This window comes from Lottia gigantea (assembly GCF_000327385.1).
Source record: "Lottia gigantea unplaced genomic scaffold LOTGIsca_18, whole genome shotgun sequence".
Lineage (NCBI taxonomy): Eukaryota > Metazoa > Mollusca > Gastropoda > Lottiidae > Lottia > Lottia gigantea.
In genome coordinates, this window is record NW_008708301.1 from 1,980,604 (window position 1) to 2,003,694 (window position 23,091).

At 29.7% G+C, this 23,091-nt stretch overlaps 1 protein-coding gene across 1 annotated transcript; it reads left to right on the forward strand.

Moving 5' to 3' along the window:
• Positions 1–235: 235 nt before the first annotated feature.
• On the forward strand, positions 236–17,946 carry LOTGIDRAFT_213685 (hypothetical protein; the record flags this gene model as incomplete). The annotated part of the gene is made up of 47 exons (XM_009052265.1): positions 236–538; positions 834–1,018; positions 1,386–1,507; positions 1,715–1,971; positions 2,237–2,390; positions 2,615–2,691; positions 2,826–2,946; positions 3,298–3,436; positions 3,663–3,741; positions 3,948–4,079; positions 4,376–4,511; positions 4,842–4,948; positions 5,282–5,419; positions 5,621–5,742; positions 5,932–6,055; positions 6,322–6,501; positions 6,783–6,878; positions 7,033–7,155; positions 7,266–7,373; positions 7,556–7,687; positions 7,969–8,056; positions 8,240–8,427; positions 8,624–8,713; positions 8,945–9,044; positions 9,287–9,482; positions 9,708–9,825; positions 10,047–10,175; positions 10,573–10,746; positions 11,046–11,273; positions 11,589–12,004; positions 12,223–12,392; positions 12,633–12,808; positions 12,999–13,123; positions 13,384–13,498; positions 13,783–13,938; positions 14,188–14,249; positions 14,641–14,793; positions 15,023–15,128; positions 15,325–15,439; positions 15,633–15,719; positions 15,980–16,086; positions 16,274–16,392; positions 16,651–16,717; positions 16,939–17,055; positions 17,331–17,414; positions 17,574–17,693; positions 17,869–17,946. 47 exons carry the CDS (start codon positions 236–238, stop codon positions 17,944–17,946), a joined length of 6,519 nt encoding a protein of 2,172 aa, XP_009050513.1.
• Between the last annotated feature and the right edge of the window lie 5,145 nt (positions 17,947–23,091).

Here is a 23,091-nt window from a genome sequence, read left to right on the forward strand (position 1 = left end):
ACAAATAAATCAGCCTTGAATTGAAATTTTCGATTGCTGAAATAGTTTTAAAAATCTAAATTTTGTTTGTTTTAAGAAACATTTCAACATTTTGCTATCAAAATGATTAAATGCAAACACTTTGAGCAAATATGTTTAGAACTGTTATATTATAAACCCTAATTCTGGATCATCATACATTTATTTAGGGATGTTGACCATCAATTAAATGGTTGTTTTGACTCTTAGTATATTGATGTTGTGTTTGTTTTATAAAAGATGTGATTATATTTTTCAGGGAGACTATGTTTGGTTGGAACCAGACACCCGCGGTGAATTCACTGTCTCTATTGGAGCTAAAGTACAGTTCTCAGAGTCAGGACGTGTTAAAGTTGTTGATGATGATGGAAGGGAACACTGGATTGAAGGAAAGAAACAGATTAAACACATGCACCCGTCATCTGTTGATGGAATGGAAGACATGATTGGTCTTGGTGATTTAAATGAAGCAGGAATATTAAGGAATTTATTTATTAGATATATGGACAACCATATTTATGTAAGTAAAGTTTTATTTACCTTATTGAATATAATTTGCTCAATATTTTTAATTATAACAGTTTTGTAAATCTTTTACGTATTCCATCAATTTTGCACATACAATAACCCGTAAAAAATTGTTTTTAAATTTTACATGTATAAGATGTAACAAAAATTCTGAAAACTTATAGAAAAAAGGTATTTTATGTATTTTATATAAGTTATTTCAAATCTTACTCTTTCCAACAGTTATACACGTTCTAAGCTAGCATTAATAAATCTTTTTTGGAATATTATACTACTTGTAATTTCAGACCTACACAGGATCTATTTTAGTAGCAGTGAACCCATACGAAGTTTTACCTATTTATAATGCAGAACAGATCACGTTATATAGAGATAAAAAGATAGGAGAGTTACCTCCCCATATTTTTGCTATTGCTGATAATTCATACCATAATATGAAACGTTATCAACATGATCAGTGTGTTATTATCAGGTAAACTCAATAGTTTTGATTTTAAACAGTCTCTGATGTCTATAATCAGAACTAAGGCTGGAATAGTACAAAGTGAATATGTATATGAGATAAGGGTGCTGGGAAAAAACTGTAAACTGCCCCTGTAAATAATTCTTGGTTCCTATATCCATGCATGAATGATAAAATTGTTCAAGACTGATGAAATGTTGCTTTGTTGTCAACACAAATACGTACACTGGTACTCCATTCTTGTTCCTGACCTGTACAAATGCATTTTCCTGACTTCTAATTAAAATCACACTAATTCGTAGCAATTGCTGAATAGTTTCATACTAGTCACATATCATATTATCTGCTATTTGACAATAAGATTTATTGTTTTCAGTGGTGAATCTGGGGCTGGTAAAACAGAATCCACTAAATTAATTCTCCAGTTTCTAGCTGCTATCAGTGGACAACATTCTTGGATTGAACAACAGATTCTAGAGGCCAACCCCATTATGGAAGGTAAGAAGACTGTTCATAAATTTTAAATACTGATTGCTGGGTCAGAAGTGGAAGTAGTAATTAGCTTTAATCCTTAAAAAAGAACAATATCAGTACTAAATGAAATGAAAGTCATGTAAAAATATCAAGGCCCAGGAACAATGGTAAAAGAATGATCTTCCAACTCAACAATTAAAATATCAAATAGCATTTATTTGAAAATTTCAGCTTTTGGAAATGCAAAAACAATACGAAATGATAATTCTAGTCGATTTGGTAAATATATTGATATCCATTTCACGGATAAGGGTGTGATAGAGGGCGCCAAAATAGAACAATATTTACTGGAGAAATCTCGAATTGTGAGTCAAGCCAAGGATGAGAGGAACTATCACATATTTTACTGTATGTTGGCTGGAATGAACAAAGAAGATAAAAATAAATTAGAAATATCAGATGCTAAAGAATACAATTATTTAATACAGGTTAGATTATTTTCTTTTACCCTAAGACAAGTATGATGTAAACTCAATTCTTCTGCCTTTTATACAATTATATGTCTTTTTCTTAATGCTTATCTTTATCTAATTATTATAATTTGACAGCTGACAAAAACGCCATCCTCCATTTTACAAATAGACTTTTTCTAAACTTACACAAAATTGTCTTATGTTTGTTAAAAAATACATATTTTTAGAAGTTCAATGACAAATTAAGTGGCATCAAAATAAATTCTAACATTGATTACAGGGTAGGAGTATAACTTGTGAAGGACGAGATGATGCTAAAGAATTTGCTGATATCAGATCAGCTATGAAAGTTTTGATGTTTAAAGATGATGAAATGATGGAAATTATGAAAATTCTTGCCACTTTGTTACATATTGGTAATGTTAAATATAATGGTAAGTTTATAAAATTATTATTAGACTTTATATTAAAAGAATCATACTATTTATCAATCACATTTAAAGCATTATATTCATCTGTAATTCATGGTTCCATTTAAAAGTCAAATACTATTAATTGTGTTAATTAGTTAATCATAATCTGATCTGAATTTCTCTTAGAAAGGTGACATGTGCACTCAAGAGTATGTAGAGTTAATTTATATTTCATTTTTATGTAGCTATTGAGTTAGATCATATAGAAGCTACAGAAATTCAAGATGTAGCCCACATCAACAGTGCTGCTAGGTTGCTACAGGTATTTATTCATTTATCCTATTTATATATTATGTTATGTTATATTATTATTATATTATTATGTTATTATATTATTATATTATTATTATATTATTATATTATTATATTATATTCTTTCTGTTTATATCAATCCAGGTGGATGCCCAATCTTTGATAGATTCTCTGACAACTAAAACCAGATTAACAGGAGGAGAAACTGTAACATCAACTATGGGATTAGCTGCTTCATTAGATGTTAGAGATGCTTTTGTTAAAGGTAAGTTGACTTAACTGGAAATCCATGTTCAAATATGATATTCTTCCAGAAAATTCAGCAAATATTCAATGGCATTCATTGAATGGAATTCAGTAACCAGGCAATGTAACCTCCTTTATTTATGGATTGTGATTTGCGAAATTTGCAGAGATGAAATGGATGTGTTGTGTGATTTGTACTGTAGTTTATCTGTTCAAACATTTAACATTGTTTGATCTGAGGCATGTGATATGTAGGAAATCTAATATTGATATCCAATATTCAGAAATTTCCTTTAAATAATTATATCTGAAAAATAGGTTGCAATATTACAGTGTTTCCAATAGTGTGTTTTACTTTTAATTTATTCAGGTATATATGGTAGAATGTTTGTGTGGATTGTAGAAAAGATAAATGCAGCTATTTATAAACCAATGGAACGTAATAACCACTATAGAAAATCTATAGGTGTTCTTGATATCTTTGGTTTTGAAAATTTTGAAAAAAACAGGTAAAATGTTGTTCTGAATATTGAATTGTGTCGTGCATTCAAAATGACACCTCATGTGTGGGAACTGATAACTTTATATGTTAAGCAACCTTCATATATTATTCTAATCAGTTTTCTTTTTCAAAGTTATATTCAAATTTATGTGGCACTTATAATAAATATGGCCATCTATGTTTATATGGTCTTCTGGAGAGATATAGCTTAATGATGTCTTTATTTCTTTCAGTTTTGAACAGTTGTGTATTAATTATGCCAATGAAAATTTACAGCAGTTTTTTGTCCGACATATTTTCAAATTAGAACAGGTAATTTATTTATTATTTAGAAAATCAGGACGTCAGTTGGTTTAGTTTGTAGGATGTGACATTTTTACCAAATATTCTGCAGTTTTATCAGATTAATATATCACATTATGTTTCTGCTAAAATCAGAGTTAACTAGGTGTTTCCTGACTCCTATCCTTACCTAGTTTATCCATTTTCTTTATTAATGAATGTTTTAACTATTATAGCAAGAGTATAATATAGAAGGTATTAACTGGCAACATATAGAGTTTGTAGATAACCAAGATGCTTTAGATATGATAGCTGTTAAACCCATGAATATCATGGCTCTGGTAGATGAAGAGAGTAAATTTCCTAAGGTAAGGCTAGGTTCTACAGATTTAGATAAAAGATAATCTGATGAAATTCATATCTTGATATTTTGTTGGCATTTTTTCTGCAGGCTATGTTTGGTCATGTCAGCCATTTTTTTCCCCAACTACATATTGTGTGAAGGTGAAGGCCATTACATTATTTTACAAACAATCAATTGGCCTACTTTTGTTTTAACTTATATACATGCATGCTATGACATTATTTGGTTCATAAGTAAATAATTGTAGATTTTGTCATCAACAAGAAATTAATTGTAGTTCATATGTCTTAACTATTTCAGGGTACAGATACGACCATGTTAAACAAACTACATCAGCATCATTCAGACAATCCTAACTATCTTAAACCTAAATCATCACATACCATGTCATTTGGTTTAAATCATTTTGCTGGTGTTGTATTCTATGACTCTAAACGTAAGTAGTTTTGGTGTTTTTATCATGTTAGTGGAGGGGTCTTGTGTCAGAATGGTGAAAATAGATGGTGTTTCTTTGATATACATTTCAGTATTCGATTTTGTTGCATGTGAAAAACAATTTTTGGACCTCAATGTATTCTAAAGAGGTTTTTAAATTCAATTTGCCACTCTCTGATTTACAATTTCATTCCGGTTATTATAAGAAAAATGTTACCACATAATGATATCAGTATTGAAAAACAATTGGTCATATGATTGTTACTTTTGACTATTTAGAAATTAAGAAATTCTAAGTTTAAATCTGACAAGATGCTATGTATTATTTCAGGTTTTCTGGAGAAGAATCGAGATACATTTAGCTCTGATTTAATACATCTTATAAACACATCTAAAAGTAAATTTATTAATACATTATTTGATGATGATGTCATGATGGTAAGTTGTTAACAATATAATTAATCACAGTGATAAGATTTTAGTTAATTTCCTGTTGGTGCTTTTTAAGAAGTGTTACCCAGGTCTTAGATCTTACTTTTCTGCATCTTTTTTGACATAAACAAAAAATATAACATTGTGTGTGATTAGGTATTTCCACACTAGAGCTCTGAAATGATATAATCTTATAGTATTAACTAATTTTCAGTTTTCTGATGAAACAATAAATTAATGTATGTTGATTTTTGCACCAACTGCTTTTTGCAGGTTTTTGTATCTTTCTCTGGAGACTGGTTAATTGTTGATATATCATATATTGTCATATTTATCTAGGGATCTGATACGAGAAAGAAAGCTCCGACATTAGCTGCCCAGTTTAAACGATCATTAGATTCTCTGATGAAAACTCTGAGTAATTGTCAGCCATTCTTTGTACGATGTATTAAACCTAATGAATTGAAAAAACCTAAGGTAGGTGAAATCTCCTTCTTTATAGATTAGCTGTTTGACAATTAACAAATTAAATTTGACGACTTGCCTTGTTTCACTCAGCAGCTTGCACATCAGTATCAGTCAATAACTTTTATCTGGTTATTGCAGAAATATGAAGTTACATGCTAGTACTTATTCTTTGAAAAAATACAAATTTGAAGATTTTTATTTATATTATAGATATTTGATCGTGAGTTATGTTGTAAACAGTTACGTTATTCTGGTATGATGGAGACTATCAGAATTCGACGTGCTGGCTATCCCATCAGACATCATTTCTCTGAGTTTGTTGATAGATATAGGTCAGTATTTAACTTGAATAAGTTATTGGTATAATATTCAAGCTAGAAGTAATGAAGGGTAGAGATTCTCTTTTTTTACGTATACTGCACGAAAAATATAAAAACATAATTGAATGGTTTGAAATAGTTGTTGAATTTGTTGAACAGAACCAAAGAGGTTATCAGGTATATCTAATCAAATTATTTCAGGTTACTGTGTAAAGGTGTAGGACCATCTCATAAAGAAGATTGTCAGAAAGCCTCTCTATCAATCTGTCAAGCTGTATTAAAAGATTCAGATTATCAGCTTGGTAAAACTAAAGTCTTTTTGAAGGTAAGAAACATATAATTGTGGTTGTCTAGAGATCATGTGCATTCTGTCATTAGAACGTGAACTTTTATGCTTTTGTGATATTGAAGGGGCCGTTTAGCAAGAAGATTTATGTATGACTGTAGGTAACATGCAAATATCATTTTCCAATCCAAATTCAAACAAAGCTGTTAAGATAGCTTATTTGAACAGTACCAACTGAAATGGAAAGCAATATAGTAAATCAATGTAAGGTACAGTGTAATATAATAGTTATGATGTACTTTCAGGATTCCCAAGATGCATATTTAGAACAACAGAGAGAGTTAATGTTAACAAAGAAAATATTAATTATACAAAAAACTGTTCGTACTTGGCATTGTCGTCGTAGATTCTTGAAAATGCGTAAGGTTATTATAACCATACAGTCAGCATGGAGATCATTTGCTGAACGACGTAGATTTGTCAAGGTAAGTTTTGTTTGGTTCTCTGTAGGCTAAGTCTTAGCCCAATGTGTAGTGACTGCATGTAAAACTGCTTTGATATATCTTACTTGGTTTCCTGTTTATAGTTTACATACATTTTAGACTTACGTGGTATAAAAAAAAACAAATCCAACCTGTATTTCTAAACCAAATGTTTTATATGTGTTGACACCTTATGTTGAACTCCTGTCAATTGATATCAAAATGTATATTTGTTGGTATAAGACATTTGATTGTATAAGTAAATTATTTTCGTATTTTTGTAGATGAGACAAGGTTATCTAAGATTACAAGCATTGTGTCGTTCCCGTATATTATCAGCTAGATATAATGTTTTACGTGGTATCATTATCAACTTCCAGGTATATTCTTTATATTTATATTATATACTACTACTAAACATATGAACATTAATTTTACGTTAAAACTGATTATCTATGAAAGAATCTTTGGAATGAAAAGGACAGTTCTGGCAGAATTCTTATGACAAAAACTTCTTTTTTCAAATTTTTACAGAAATATGCCAGAGGACATCTTGTAAGACAATGGGTACAGAAACGAATGGTAGCTGTTGTTAAAATACAATCTTCAGTGAGAACATTAATAGCAACTAAAAAATATACCAGGATGAAGATAGAGGTTAGATATTTTGATTTTTTTATGTTATATTGATGATGTAATTTATGATAAAAATTGTTAAATGATGTTTTATAACATTGTAAACATTGTAATATATGTAATTATTTTAGTATAAAAAACGTATGGAAGCAGAAAGAATTAGACAGGAAGAAGAAAAGAATTTCAGAAAGAAAATGAACACAAAAGCAGCAAAAGAGGAGGCTGAGAAAAATCTTAAGGTATGTGGTAGTTTTTATTATTTTGTAGTTGAATTCTTTATTCATTTTACTATTGCATTGACAGTTGAATGAATATAATATGCAAGTTGCTAACTTAAAAAGTTCAGCAAAAAGTAAAGTAATAGATTGTGATTTCTTTGAAGAAAAGTAAACTGTGATGCATAATTGTGTTTATTATTAAGGACCGACTAGCTAAGTTAGAACAGGACGTGATAGAAGAAGAACAGCGAGAAAGACGAGAAGCTCAGTTTAAAAATCAACAGATACAGGAAGCTGAAAGGAATAGAAATGAAGATGTTGATGAAAACAAAGTTGTAAGTTAAATTTCGTATATATATTTTATTTGATGATAAAAATCATATTAAATATATAACACCTCAATGATGTTCTATACAGTACATAAATATTATTCTGTCAATATGTGAATAATTAAAGATAATAGCCTTTGTGTGTATTAGAGACACTGGTTTCTATTAGCAATATTCTCGTTTCAATTTATTGTGGTTTTGTTAATTCCAGAAAAACTAAACCTGGGATAATTGTTTTATACACCTTTACAGGTTGATATGGTTCATATATTCTCATCTATTTTTAGATATCTGAATTGTTTGATTTTGTTGGAAATACGACTGAGAGTGTTAATAATGTTAATGCTGGAATGAAAACTAATGCTCTCAATGTAAGTTGATACTATATTCTATTTCTTTGTGTTTACCTAAATTATATTATAATTATCTAAGATTGAGTGTCAATGACATGAAATCTGTATTGGAACAAAGTCTATTTGGTTGAGTAATTAAGGATGACCATTTATAAAACTAAGAATCTGAAAAAAATTCTTTTATTTTCATAAAAGGACATTGGAGATGCGCACAGACCTAGAATAGCTGTTGAAGGTATGATTATGGATACAGAAGATGATATAGAAGATATCAGAGAATATAAGTTTGGAAAGTTTGCTGCCACATATTTCCAGGCTAACTCCTCCCACTATTTCAGTCGTAAAGCTTTACGTCAACCATTACTACCACTTCGTAATGAAGGAGATCAATTGGTAAGTACCTACAAGTCATAATGGGAAACATTAATAACTACCTGCCTACTGAATGTAAACTAGTAGTAAAAGTAGGGGAGTAAATCATAGATTAATTCATTGTTTTTATGTGGACTTAATAATTTTATTGTTTCCTTAAAACAAAAAAAAGACTTGCATGTCATAATTTGAGTAAAATTTATTTCCATGATTTCAGGCTGCTTTAGCTGTATGGATTGTTATTCTGAGGTTTATGGGTGATCTTCAAGAACCCAAATATCACACTTCAATGGCTGAAAATACTAGGGTACGTAAATTGTTTTTTAGTGAGGAGGTAGATCAATGCATAGGTTCAGAATTCCTGTAATTTTTGGTTTGAAATGCATCTGATATAGAAGAAAATATAGGCCTATTTACCTAATATTGTGAACAGTGTACTTTCATCTGATTGTCTGATTGTCTTGTAGCAGATAATAAAATACAGCTATTCTATTCTGTATCATAAGAAGATATATAATCATTAATTTGTGTATTCTAGGATAACACACCTGTCATGTCAAAAATTTACTCAACCCTAGGACGTAAATTTAATAAAAAAGATTTAGAAGAAGCCATGAGAATGGGAGAAGAGATGGTTTGTACTTTATTTTACAATTGATAAGTTCTTAGGTTCTTCTATTTCATAAAATCCAGCAAGAAAGAAGCTTGCTAGTGTTTGTGTTATGAAAGAATTGTGATTATATTTATATGATAAATTTTGATTAAGAACAAGAATAGTTAAGCTGATTTGTAAAAGCTTCAATTTGTATACTACATTATAACGGTTTTCCCTTTTTTTTTTGACAGGAAAATGAACCAATGTCATATCAACGAAACACAGTGAAAAAATCTACTCGTAAGAAGATTGTATCATTGACATTAAAAAAGAAATCAAAATTAACAGAAGAAGTAACAAAGAAACTACAAGATTATGACACTACTGGCAGTGGAAATGCTTTGTTAGAAGATCGACCAATGTCGAATTTAGAAAAACTACATTTTATCATTGGTCATGGTATTTTACGACCTGATTTAAGGTATATTTGACTATTTAAAGTTATAGAAATAGTGCAGTCCACAATATCTATTATAATAAAACTAATAGTAAATTATTGATAAAAAATACAAGAATGAAATTACTGCAAGGTCATTTGATCAAATTAGTTAATTTTCTTTAATCTTTTTGAATAAAGTAAATAAAGATGAATATATGTACAATTTTTTCATTGCAGTTTTGAAACATTTTCTATATTTTATTTTAGAGATGAAATTTATTGTCAGATTTGTAAACAGTTAACCCAAAATCCCAATAAAACATCCCATGCTAGAGGCTGGATTTTACTCTGTTTATGTGTGGGCTGTTTCCCACCTTCAGAAAAGGTACAATTTTATGTTTTTTTTTTTTCTTGGTAGTTGGAGAGTAATTTTCCATTACATGTGCAACTTAAAAACTTTGATATATATAGTAAGTCAAGTACCATTAGCATGTTTATATTGAAATTGTTATATAGATAATACTAGATAGCATGATATATAAATGATTGTCATCACTTATTTGGTATTATATGATATTTTAAACATTGTTCATCTTGTATTTCCAGTTAGTAAATTATTTAAGAAATTTTATCCAAGATGGTCCACCAGGCTATGCACCATATTGTGAAGAAAGGTTGAAAAGAACATTTAAAAATGGACCAAGAAATCAACCACCAAGTTGGCTTGAGTTACAGGTTAGTAGGAATTGGGGGTTTCATAAATCAATGTTTCTTTCTGAATTTGTTGAGATAGTAGCTTTATGTTTTCCAACCTGATTTTGTTGACAGAGGTATATTTTAGTGTGTGAAAAAAATCACCCATGTGTCTTCGTATACTAAAGACTTGACACTAAAAAATGCAGAGTGAAATAGAGTAGATGAAGAGAATCGAACAAAAATGATGTATTGTACCCATACTATAAAAAGAATAAGTCATAAGTCCTGATGCGATCCTTGGACTGTTCATGATCAACCGGCTTTCCTCAAAGAAATAATCAAGCTGTTGGATAGCTCGGTAATTGCAGATTAACATGAAATTTATAATTCCAGTGTAATTGTTTACATTAAGGCCTACAATTTTTTTTTTTTTCAGGCAACAAAATCTAAAAAACCATTGATGTTACCTATAACATTTATGGATGGTAATACTAAAACATTATTGTCCGATAGTGCTACCACAGCTAGAGAACTATGTCTTCAACTCTCTGAAAAAATAGAACTTAAAGATCAGTTTGGTTTCTCATTATATATAGCTCTCTTTGACAAGGTAATTTTTCTCTGACAGATATTTACATTTATTAATTATGAAGCATGTCACTAAATATGGATAGCTCAGAGCGCTTCTTTCAATATATCATAACATTCAGATGTAAATTTCAAGCATCAAGCCAATAATTTGTAGAACTGTAAAGAAAATTTCAAAATTAATTGGTATACAGCATCCTATATATTTATTACTTTATTTCTTTATTGGATCCTAAGAAGCCTCAGTTAGTTAGGCTCCTGTCTCAATATTGGGATTTGATCTCAGGAAAGTTCATAATTCGACTTGTTTTCTGTTTGCAGGTATCATCTTTAGGTAGTGGAGGTGATCATGTTATGGATGCTATATCACAATGTGAACAGTATGCTAAAGAACAGGGAGCTCAGGAACGTAATGCACCATGGAGGTTGTTCTTTAGGAAAGAAATATTTGCTCCTTGGCATGACCCTAGTGAAGATTATGTGGCAACTAATCTTATCTACCAACAAGTTGTACGTGGTATTAAATTTGGAGAATATCGCTGTGATAAGGTAGGCATTGATTACTAGTACAACTTAATAAAATCATTATTTCTACTGAGGAGTAACCCTGTGCCACTGCCTTCTGTTGAATAGTAACTTGTTATCTTATGTAAATTGAAAAGTGGTAGGTTATTGCTGTTGTCCTGGCATTCAACATGATGGTCCTGTATTTCATTGGTCCAGTCAAGATTAGAAAAGTAGGATGTAAAATTCCATTCATTTCAAACGACACTACATAATTTGATTAAGCTTGTAATAGATATTAGAGATACACTTATATTGCTAATTGTTGATTATGATCTATGTATGTATAATGTATTTAAGGATGAAGATTTAGCTATGATAGCAGCACAACAATATTTTGTGGAGTATGGAAGTGGCTTTTCTCCTGATCGACTACAATCTTTACTGAATTCCTATATACCAGATTCATATTTAGCTAAACCCAATTCAGTACAGATGTGGAAACAATCCATTTTGAATAAACTACGCAGTCCGTACTTTTCAAATGAACGAATCAAGGCATTGAAAGTGAAAGAGGACATTGTCAGTTATGCTAAATATAAGTGGCCATTGTTGTTTTCACGATTTTATGAAGCTTATAAATTTGCTGGACCAAGTTTACCGAAGAATGATGTAATAATAGCAGTAAATTGGACAGGGGTTTATGTAGTTGATGATCAAGAACAAGTGTTGTTAGAGTTATCTTTCCCTGAAATTAATGCAGTTTCCAGTAGTCGGTATGTATAGATTTTTTTAATCCAATTTTCCTCTTAAAGTATAAATTATTTAATTAAATGCTATTAGTGAGAAGTCATAAAGTTTTGAATCTATGTTGCAAACAGACAGAAATTCCTTACTGATTAGATACCACTTCATATTTTGGCACAAGTCCTACTACACTGAGTTTGACTGCTGTTGTGTTTATATTTAAGAACATAAATAATATTTTTGATAGAACTGGTAAAATGCATGGTCAGAGTTTTACACTAGCTACTGTAAAAGGAGATGAATATACTTTCACCTCACCCAATGCTGAGGACATCAGAGATTTGGTTGATACATTTTTAGATGGATTGAAAAAACGATCAAAATATGTAATAGCAATACAAGATTATTCTCAACCAGGTCTGTGCCTTTTTTTTTTTCATTGATGATTCCTTACATATATTTGCCAATCAGAAGTTCTTTTGACATTTCTATTTATTAACAATTACAGTTTTCAGTGACCTTGCCCCATTTTGTTGCAGTTGTTCATTTTCTTGGACATCAACTTTTTCTGTTTCATTTTTTATGTTCATTCATATTGGATTACATTTGTCATGGACATTTGTTTGCATTTCTTTAACATTATCTGTCTGTGTTTAGGTGAATTCCTGACTATACAGAAAGGTGATTTAATCGTGTTAAACCAGAATGGTGAGACAGTGATGAATTCTGGTTGGTGTTATGGTGAAAATCTTCAATCTGGTAAAAGTGGTGACTTCCCTGCTGAATGTGTCTATGTTTTACCCACTATCACCAAACCTCCTACTGAGATTGTGGTAAGCTGAAACAGACGTTTTTTGTGTGTTTTTTGGGGGTTTGTTACAAAATATGGTATCCCAGAGTGCTTTAGTTAAGAATAAAAAAAGAAAAAGTCAAAACGAAGATTTTCTTACTGATAATTGAATAAGTATTTTGATGTCTTTGCTACAGTACATATTCTATTTTCCACACTAATTATCTTTTCAGAATTTGTTTTCCCAGTCAGCAGACAATGCTAATCGTTTACTCTCTCAACCACAAGTTGATACTCCTCAGATGATGAATGGAGAAAGTCCTCATACTCTAGAAGCATATTCTTATGATCACTTTAGGTAAGGAGTTTTCTCATGATATTCAGGAAGGTGATGTGGAAAACCTTTGTGTCTTATATGATGCACATAAAGATCTCTAACTTTTCCTTGTGCACGAATAAGTCTGAACCTTCCCAATGCCCAGCTATTCGATTTTTTGAGACCAACTTTCTATCTACACAAAATAACAAGAAGCTTGTATGAGATTTGTACACTGTATTTCAAAATATATATACTTACTATCTCTAAAACAGCAAGTTATGTATCTTTATTAATTTCAGAGCTCCACCAAAAAGAACATTAAGTAAAACATTGACAGCTCCAAAGAAAAGAAGATCAGATGAATTATGGAGATATTCGAAGGAGCCATTGAAACAACCATTGTTAAAGAAATTAGTGGGGAAAGATGAACCAAGCTCTGAAGCTTGCATGTGTTTCTTAGATATCCTTTATAGTCAATTTTAGAAATATTGTTCATGAGAGCCCAAAAACATCATGCAGTCTTGATAATTTCTTAGTACACTTCATAGCAGGTTATCATTTAAATTACAAGTAATATAGTTACATACCATCAATAAGACGTCCCCTAGTCACTATTCAGAAATTTGAATATTGTTACACAAGTATAGGGAAATACAAATCAAGTTCAGTCTGTATATGCCCAGAACATATAATAATAGATTATACAACTGATTTTATTTACTTGGATTATAATTTTTACTCTCCTTAACTCTATCTTACCTATATTGAAATATATGGGTGATCATCCCTCTAGAAGAGCAAATCGTGTAGCCAACGAACTTACAGATCAAATCTTCGAACCTGCTCTCAGAATAGTAAGTAGGCCTATTGTTTAAAATTATGTTGACACTTACTCATCAAAGTTGTATGTTATTTTCGATTGAAGGAGAACCTGACATAAGATTTTCATTCCGAACAGTAATAAAGGTAACTGAAATTGAGTTCTATCAACCATTTAAGCAGATATTTAGATGACTATGATCTCTCTGAACTGTGACAGTCAGAATGCTAGTTCTAGAATAACAGTGAACTGTGAACACTATATCTGATATTGCTTATTTCAGGAAATATTACGAGATGAAATTTTCTGTCAAATCATGAAACAGTTAACAGACAACAAAAATAGGTAAGAATACATGAATCAAGTAAAAATCAAACCATTTCAAGACAAACCTTGCGAATCTTAATAAAAGAACTATTTGTGAGCTTTTGAATGAGGAAAGTCAAACATTGATATGGAATATGCTGAAAAGGAAGGATATGTTCTCCAGAGCACTTGACATCACACTGCAAGTAAGTGTGAATCTATCAACCCTGCATCCACTTTGGAGAAAGATGTTCCTTTTATATTCTTGTATATATATGTAGAGCTGTATTTGAATCAAATTATGCACTTGTCTTTGTGATATCTATGATTATCTTTCTTCCTTCGTGAAATTTTACCACATTGATGTAGAATTACCACCATGATGTAGTATAAGATATAAAAATTGTAAAAACTGTATGTTATTTTGTAGAGTAAGTGAAGAGAGGGGTTGGGAATTAATGTGGTTGGCTGCTGGTTGTTTTAATCCTAGTGCTAATCTACTAAAAGAATTAACAAAGTTTTTATCAACCAGACACAACCCTATAGTTAATGACTGTATGATGAGACTACAGAAATCACTCAGGTTAGTGCATAATTCAAAACAGAGGAAGAGGTGATGATTACTGATTGACTGACTGAGATCAGCCTCAAAGCTCTCTCTTATTCCATTTGTAGTCCAAAACTTGTTTATCTTGTTATTATATATATTTAATCGTGACTTGTTCATTTAGTATATTAAGGAAGATATTTTTCAGGGTGTAGAACTGATATTCAAATTCTGTATTTATTTTTATTTTATTTTGTAATTGTAGAAATGGTCCAAGAAAATATCCTCCCCACCAAGTAGAAGTAGAGGCTATTCAACATAAAACAACTCAGATTTTACATAAAGTATATTTCCCTGATGATAGTGATGAGGTAATGCTTTATAGACTTTTCTAAAGCTTTTGATATCAAAATATTTTATATTTTATTTATATTTTAGTAGAGTTGTATTTATTTTATGCCATTTTGAAAGCTTTAGTCCTGTTACACACAATTTATAGCAGAATATTGGTGGTGGCCACTTTTTGTTTTAGCTTATTAAACAATTATATTAATGGTTTTTTTTCAGGCATTTGAAGTAGAGTCAAGTACACGAGCTAAAGATTTCTGTCAGAATATCTCTACTAAATTAGGGTTACGTTCACCAGAAGGCTTTAGTTTATTTGTTAAAATTGCTGATAAAGGTATGATTCCTTCTTATTTTTGCTCTTAAAGGGTGAAACAACCTACAGTTGGATTCCTTAACCATCTGATTCTTAACAATATTTTTTGTTGGCTGGTCATTGATTTGTGATATTTCATTAACATATTTTAGAGTTAATTAAGTATGAAATAAGACAATTTGATTAATTGAAATTAATAATATTTTGATTGCAGTTATCAGTGTACCAGAAGGAGATTTTTTCTTTGATTTTGTTCGTCATTTAACAGACTGGATCCGAAAAGCTCGACCAGCTCGAGAAGGTAAAGTTTACATCTCTATAGACTTTACTTACATCTGTATACGCTCATTCCATTTTTTTAAAATACTGTTGAACCTGTGTATTTCTCCCATATTTTGTATGCTCATTAGGTTAATCTTGAAATGATTGATATTAATTTATCAATTGCATACTGATATGAAGTAAGGAATCTGTTGAAACTGATAATATATGTCAAAATTTGGTTATGGTCTTCAAGATTATAAAGAATCATATCTTAATAGTTTAGAATATTACTTCTAGGTGCTACTCCTCAATTTACATATCAAGTATTCTTTATGAAGAAATTATGGACCAATACAGTACCAGGAAAAGATGTTAATGCTGATACTATATTCCACTTTCACCAGGTAGGGAATTAAAATTTCCAGAACTATATAATTCTTACAAGCATCTTTCTAAAATTCATAGTGCCGTTAGAACATTCAATTTGATTCATGGAACAGATAATTGTGCATCAAAAGACCTACATAATCAGACTTAAAATCCTAATGAGGTGATTAACAAATCATCAAAATCACTTTCAATTTATTTCAGGAAATGCCTAAATTATTACGTGGTTATCATAAATGTACTCGAGAAGACGCAGCCCAGTTAGCAGCACTGATATATCGAGTTAAACATGGTGATAATAAACAACTTCTAACTTCTATACCGTAAGTTATCATTTTCATACCCCTAGCTATATAAATATATTTTGACGGAACCCATGTTTTACTTGTACTGCCATTCAGGTTACCATTTGAAGAGATTCCAAAACCTATTGGATATTTATGTTCCCATTTGAAGATGATCCAAAAACCTATTTGATAGTTAGGTCCCTATTTGAAGAGATCCTAAAACCTATTTGATATTTAAGTTTCCATTTGTACAGAGATCATATCTGGGATTGTATTATCTGTATATGATTTCAGACGTATGTTGCGTGAACTACTACCAGCTGATTTGGTTAAAGCATGTTCACCTGATGATTGGAAGAGGGTAGGAATTTATTTTTTGTTAAATCTTAAAGTTATATTAATTTGAGGAACATTCATTATCCATCTTTATTAGAAACAATATATATTTATACAGACTACATCTAGACTGACAGGAGTTCAATACCTATCATGGATCATTCAAGATTGAAAAGAAAGATGAAGGTGTCAATTGTTCATTCCTTAAAAACATCATATAACCATATTTTTACTTACTTTTTGTAGGCAATTGTGTCTCATTTTAATCGGGATGCTGGTAAAACTGTTCAAGAAGCTAAAGTAGATTTCCTTAAAGTTTTATATAAATGGCCAACGTTTGGTTCAGCCTTCTTTGAAGTAAAAGTGAGTAATCAGTTAAACAGAATCTTCCAACTTCATCTGTGTTGTTTAAATGTTAGCACACTTAAAATTCTAGATTATTTATATTCCACAATATGCTTTCTGTTCTTGATACCACTCAGCAACTTGGTTCGTTAACTAAGTGTTTGAGAGCATGGCATAGTTATTTTACTTTGGTATTTCAATTAAAAAAGGATTAATTTAACTTTGTATTGATCTATTTTATGTATTGTAATGAGTGCAGATTCATTTTTTAATATTGTCTTATCTATTTTTAGCAAACAACTGAACCAAACTATCCTGATGTGTTATTAATAGCTATAAATAAACATGGTGTCAATCTTATCCATCCTCAAACTAAGGTCAGTTTTATTATAGTGTATATATAGATTCTAAATCAAAACGATTACTTTACCTTGTTACCCTAACTCTGCTGTCTGATTGACTTGAATCCTTTACAATCTGCATTTAAAATGACATCATTTACCTCTGATTAACATCTCTTGTAATTTGTCTTTCAGGATATCCTTGCCACCCACCCGTTTACTAAAATATCAAACTGGAGTAGTGGTAATACATATTTCCATATGACAATTGGTAATTTAGTAAGGGGTAGTAAATTACTATGTGAAACATCCTTGGTAAGCACAGTTATATTTAAACATTGTCAGATTCACACATTAAGTATTAAATCAATTGACTGAGAAATAGTAAAAACTACAAGTATTTCGGTGTATATGTTTCCACTTTAATATATCATGTTACACAATCTAGTCTTGTTAATGTGATATAGAATTGTATCAATTTATTTTTCAGGGCTATAAAATGGATGATTTATTGACATCTTATATAAGTTTAATGTTGGTAAACATGAATAAACAACGTCGACCCTAAACATTCCACAAAACATTTCAATCTATCTCAGGCCTTGTTTGTTTCATTTCTGATACAAGTACATCATCAAATTAGATTTTGATCTGTATATTGATAGACTGATAGTGCTGATTATCATGATATGTACTCAAACAAATAAACAAGGCCTGTGAGATTTTGTATAATTGAACATATCCTATTTGTTGCTCATAATTTATTTGTTTAATCTAAAAACTGCTGCCATTTCTCTCAATTTAATGATTTATATTGATTATTAATGGATATATTGAAGATCATTGTATTCCAACTGATAAAGTATGACCATAACTGTCAATTGTCCAAGGAAAATATAACATTCACATTTGATTTCAGAGCTTAAATTCTATTGTACCATGTTCCTGAAACAGTCTCAAGATAAGAATTTGTTTATGAATAATCATAATTAGATATTTCAATGAGATTTTGTAAGAATCCATGTGTTTATCAGTACTACAATATGTTTACTATGTTGTTATTATTATAATAATTATTTTTGTATATATTGGTAATTACTAAATTAATCTAAAATCCTTGGTAAACAACTTTTATACTTATACATCAAATCATAGGCCTACATTACAACTAGATTGAACATTTCCCTTAGCATGCTTTAAGTAAATTCTTATCTACAGAAGCATTTGTTTGAGCTTGTAAAATCTTTGAATGTTAGTCATTTAGAACAAATTTTGAAAAGCATATCAAATCATTGATGCTCTAACAATTGTCTTTTTAAAACTATTACTTTAATGGATAAATATTATAAATCTCTTTTTGGTTGTATAAGAAGAATGTTGTATTGTCATAAGGATTTGAACTATATTGATATATAAAGCTATAGTTACTATGTAGATAATGAAAGAATTATTATTTTTGTATTATTTTCACCATTTACTGATTAGATATTATTATTTCAGTTAATTGATTATTAATTATGATTGTCTTCCACTGGTATAAACCGACCGATTGAAGAAATAGTAGATTTTTTGTGTACATGTTAATGAAATTTTTTGTCTTGGTTAAAACTGTAACTTGAATATTCCATAAAATATTACATTAATCGACTGTCGTAATATCTGTATTTATAAATTCTTGCTGTCATTTGTTACAAATACCTTAACTATAGGATTACAAGATAATATGGTAAAATGGCTACAATGATTAACAATACTGAGAGAGTAATAATAACAACCAAAATAGTTAGCATTATTTTATACTTATACCCTTCAACCCATTCCAATTTCTATAATCAGCTTTAATATGAATGTGTAAAATTTTCATTCTTGTGCAAAAGAGGGCTGACATGCTTGATCCACTAACCAAGAGATACCAGTGGGCAACTTTGAAAATTCAACATGTATATTCCAATATATTCCTTAACCACAATTTTCTTGTAGCTTTTTTGAGTATATATTTTGATATTGCCTATGTATATGAATACGGGACAAATCTTTTTGTATATTTTTGAAATATTTTCTATGCAAGAAGGACCACATTTGTTTAATGTAAATCTTTATTAATTGTGCTGTCACTTATGCTTTTTTGTGCTTATTTTTTCTGTTTTGTTTTGTTATTTTTGACAAATAGGATGAATTTGAAATGAAATCCTTGAATTTAATTTAGGTTGTGAAAATTATTGTTCAAATTTTGATGAGGGCAAGTTTTTTTGTTTTTTCTGACTTGTACTATTTTTGCTTTTTGAATAATGTATTTCAAATGAGAGGAAAATCCCTGTTCATTTTGAAATCCTCAAAGAAAAACAATTTTATATCTATTATAGGAATAACATTGATCATATTAAATAAAATTTGTCATATAAATAAACTTTAACAGAATTAGGGACTAATAGTAATAATATTTTGCTCAAATTATCATGATGCAAGTCTCAAGATAAAAAGTCTACAAACTAAATCCATTCCCAGTCTGTCTCTAATTTCTACAATCTCAGTCTTCATCAAATATTTACTGATATATATGATATAATGATTCACCAGAAATATTTCATTGTTATAGTCAGATATAGATATCTATGAAGAGCTAAGGACACTGCAAAACATAAACTGAAATTTATCTGACTGGACCTTAGTGTCTGATACTAGATAACAAATGTAAAATATGTCTTAGAAATATGCATTTAATCAGAAACCAAGTACCTGGTTAACAGTTAGTTTTCATACATCATTTCAAAGGTCTGAAGATATTCCAAAATGATCATATGCATATCTTATGCAGTAAATGAAAAGGAAGTATTTTCTGACATAAATTTTTTTTTATTTACATTTTAGAATTTGACGAAGAACATATCATTATACACATTTTACTTACATAATTTGTATGTGGAAACTAGGTTTCAGATGCACTTCTATGAAGGCAGTTGTGTTATTATATTTGTAGATTGTGCAAGTATAATCAGTTAATGATATTTATTTTATTGGTAGATACAGTGACTCTATTTCACCTTAGAGTAGGGTTGCTCTTATATTGCTTATATAATTTATAATGTATATTTATATACACCAGAGTTATTTAGAAATACCATACCAGAAACTGAAGTTCATATCTTCGATTATATAGTGATATACAAATATTTCAATTCTAACTTAATGATTTATTTACCTGAGAATGATACTTTTTATTATGAATTATTTTGTGAAAGATCGACTTTATGCAATATTTATATATATATTTATGTTACTAGGTTTATACGCTAATTTTTCTGGTTTATTTTTTAAGAAATGAATTAATGTATAGTTGAAAAAAAGTTATGATTTTGTCAACAATGTTGCCTACTATTATTATTATTATTATATTTTTCACATTAACGGCAATAAACTATTATTCCAAGATCATCTTTATTTATTATCTTGACTTTTAGTTACTTGAGAAATTACTATCAATAGATTGATTGTTACTTATTGATATTGATCGTTGATTACTTGTCATAGATATAATCACTTATTACTTGTCATTGATATTGGTCACTGATGAGCTATTGATTAATAGTCATAGATATTGATTACTGATCACTAGCCATAGATATTGATCACTGATTACTAGCCATAGATATTGATCATTGATCACTGATTACTCGCCATGGATATTGATCACTGATTACTAGTCATTGATATTGATCACTGATTTTGCAACTGATTACTGATTACTAGCCATAGATTTTGATATTGATCACTGATTACTTGCCGTCAATATTGATCACTGCTGATTTCGTGCCAAATATATTGATCACTGATTACTAGTCAAAGAAATTGATTACAAGCCATAGATATTGATTACTGATTACTAGTCATAGATATTGATTACTAGTCATTGATAGTAATCAGTGATTACTAGTCATAGATATTGATTACTAGTCATTGATATTGATCACTCATACTAGTCAAAGAAATTGATCACAAGCCATAGATATTGATTACTGATTACTAGTCATAGATGTTGATTACTAGTCATTGATATTAATCACTGATACTAGTCAAAGAAATTGATTACAAGCCATAGATATTGATTACTGATTATGAGTCATAGATATTGATTACAAGTCATTGATATTGATCAAAAGCCAAAGATATTGATTACTGATTACTAGTAATAGAAATTGATTACAAGTCATTGATATTGATCACTGATTACTAGTCAAACATATTGATTACAAGCCATAGATATTGATTACTGATTACTAGTCATAGAAGTTGATTACAAGTCATTGATATTGATCACAAGCCATAGATATTGATTACTGATTACTAGTCATAGATATTGATTACTTGTCATTGATATTAATCACTGATACTAGTCAAAGAAATTGATTACAAGCCATAGATATTGATAACTGATTACTAGTCATAGAAATTGATTACTAGTCATAGAAATTGATTACAAGTCATTGATATTGATCACTGATTACTAGTCAAACATATTGATTACAAGCCATAGATATTGATTACTGATTACTAGTCATAGATGTTGATTACAAGTCATAGATATTGATTACTAGTCATTGATATTAATCACTGATACTAGTCAAAGAAATTGATTACAAGCCATAGATATTGATTACTAGTCATTGATATTGATCACTGATACTAGTCAAAGAAATTGATTACAAGCCATAGATATTGATTACTGATAACTAGTCATAGAAATTGATTACAAGCCATAGATATTGATTACTGATTACTAGTCATTGATATTGATTACTGATTACTAGTCATAGATATTGATTACAAGTCATTGATATTGATCACAAGCCATAAATATTGATTACTGATTACCAGTCATAGATATTGATTACTAGTCATTGATATTAATCACTGATTACTAGTCATAGATATTGATTACTAGCAATTGCTATTGATCACTGATACTAGTCAAAAATTGATTACAAGCCATAGATATTGATTACTGATTACTAGTCATAGATATTGATTACTAGTCATTGATATTAATCACTGATTACTAGTCAAAGATATTGATTACTAGTCATTGATATTGATCACTGATACTAGTCAAAGACATTGATTACAAGCCATAGTGTTGATAACTGATACTAGTCATAGAAATTGATTACAGGTCATTGATATTGATCACTAGTAAGATATTGATTAAAAGCCATAGATATTGATTAATGATTACTTGCAAAATATATTGATTACTAGTCATTTATATTGATCACTGGTTAATATCCATATATATTGATTACTAGCCACATATTTTGATCATTGATTACTAGTCAACTATATTGATTACAAGCCATAGATATTGATTACTGATTCCTAGTCACTGATAATGATCACTGATTACTAGCCATCGATATTGATCACTGATTACTCGCCATAGATATTGATCACTGATTATTCGCCATAGATATTGATCACTGATCACTAGCCATAGATATTGATAACTGATTACTAGCCATAGATATTGATCACTGATTACTAGCCATAGATATTGATCACTGATTTCTCGCCACTGATATTGAAAAAAGTTTACTAGTTATCAATATTGATCACTGATTACAAGGCATAGATATTGATTACTAGTCACAGATATTGTTCACTGATTAATAGCCATAGATATTGATCAATGATTACTAGTCATAGATATTGATCAATGATT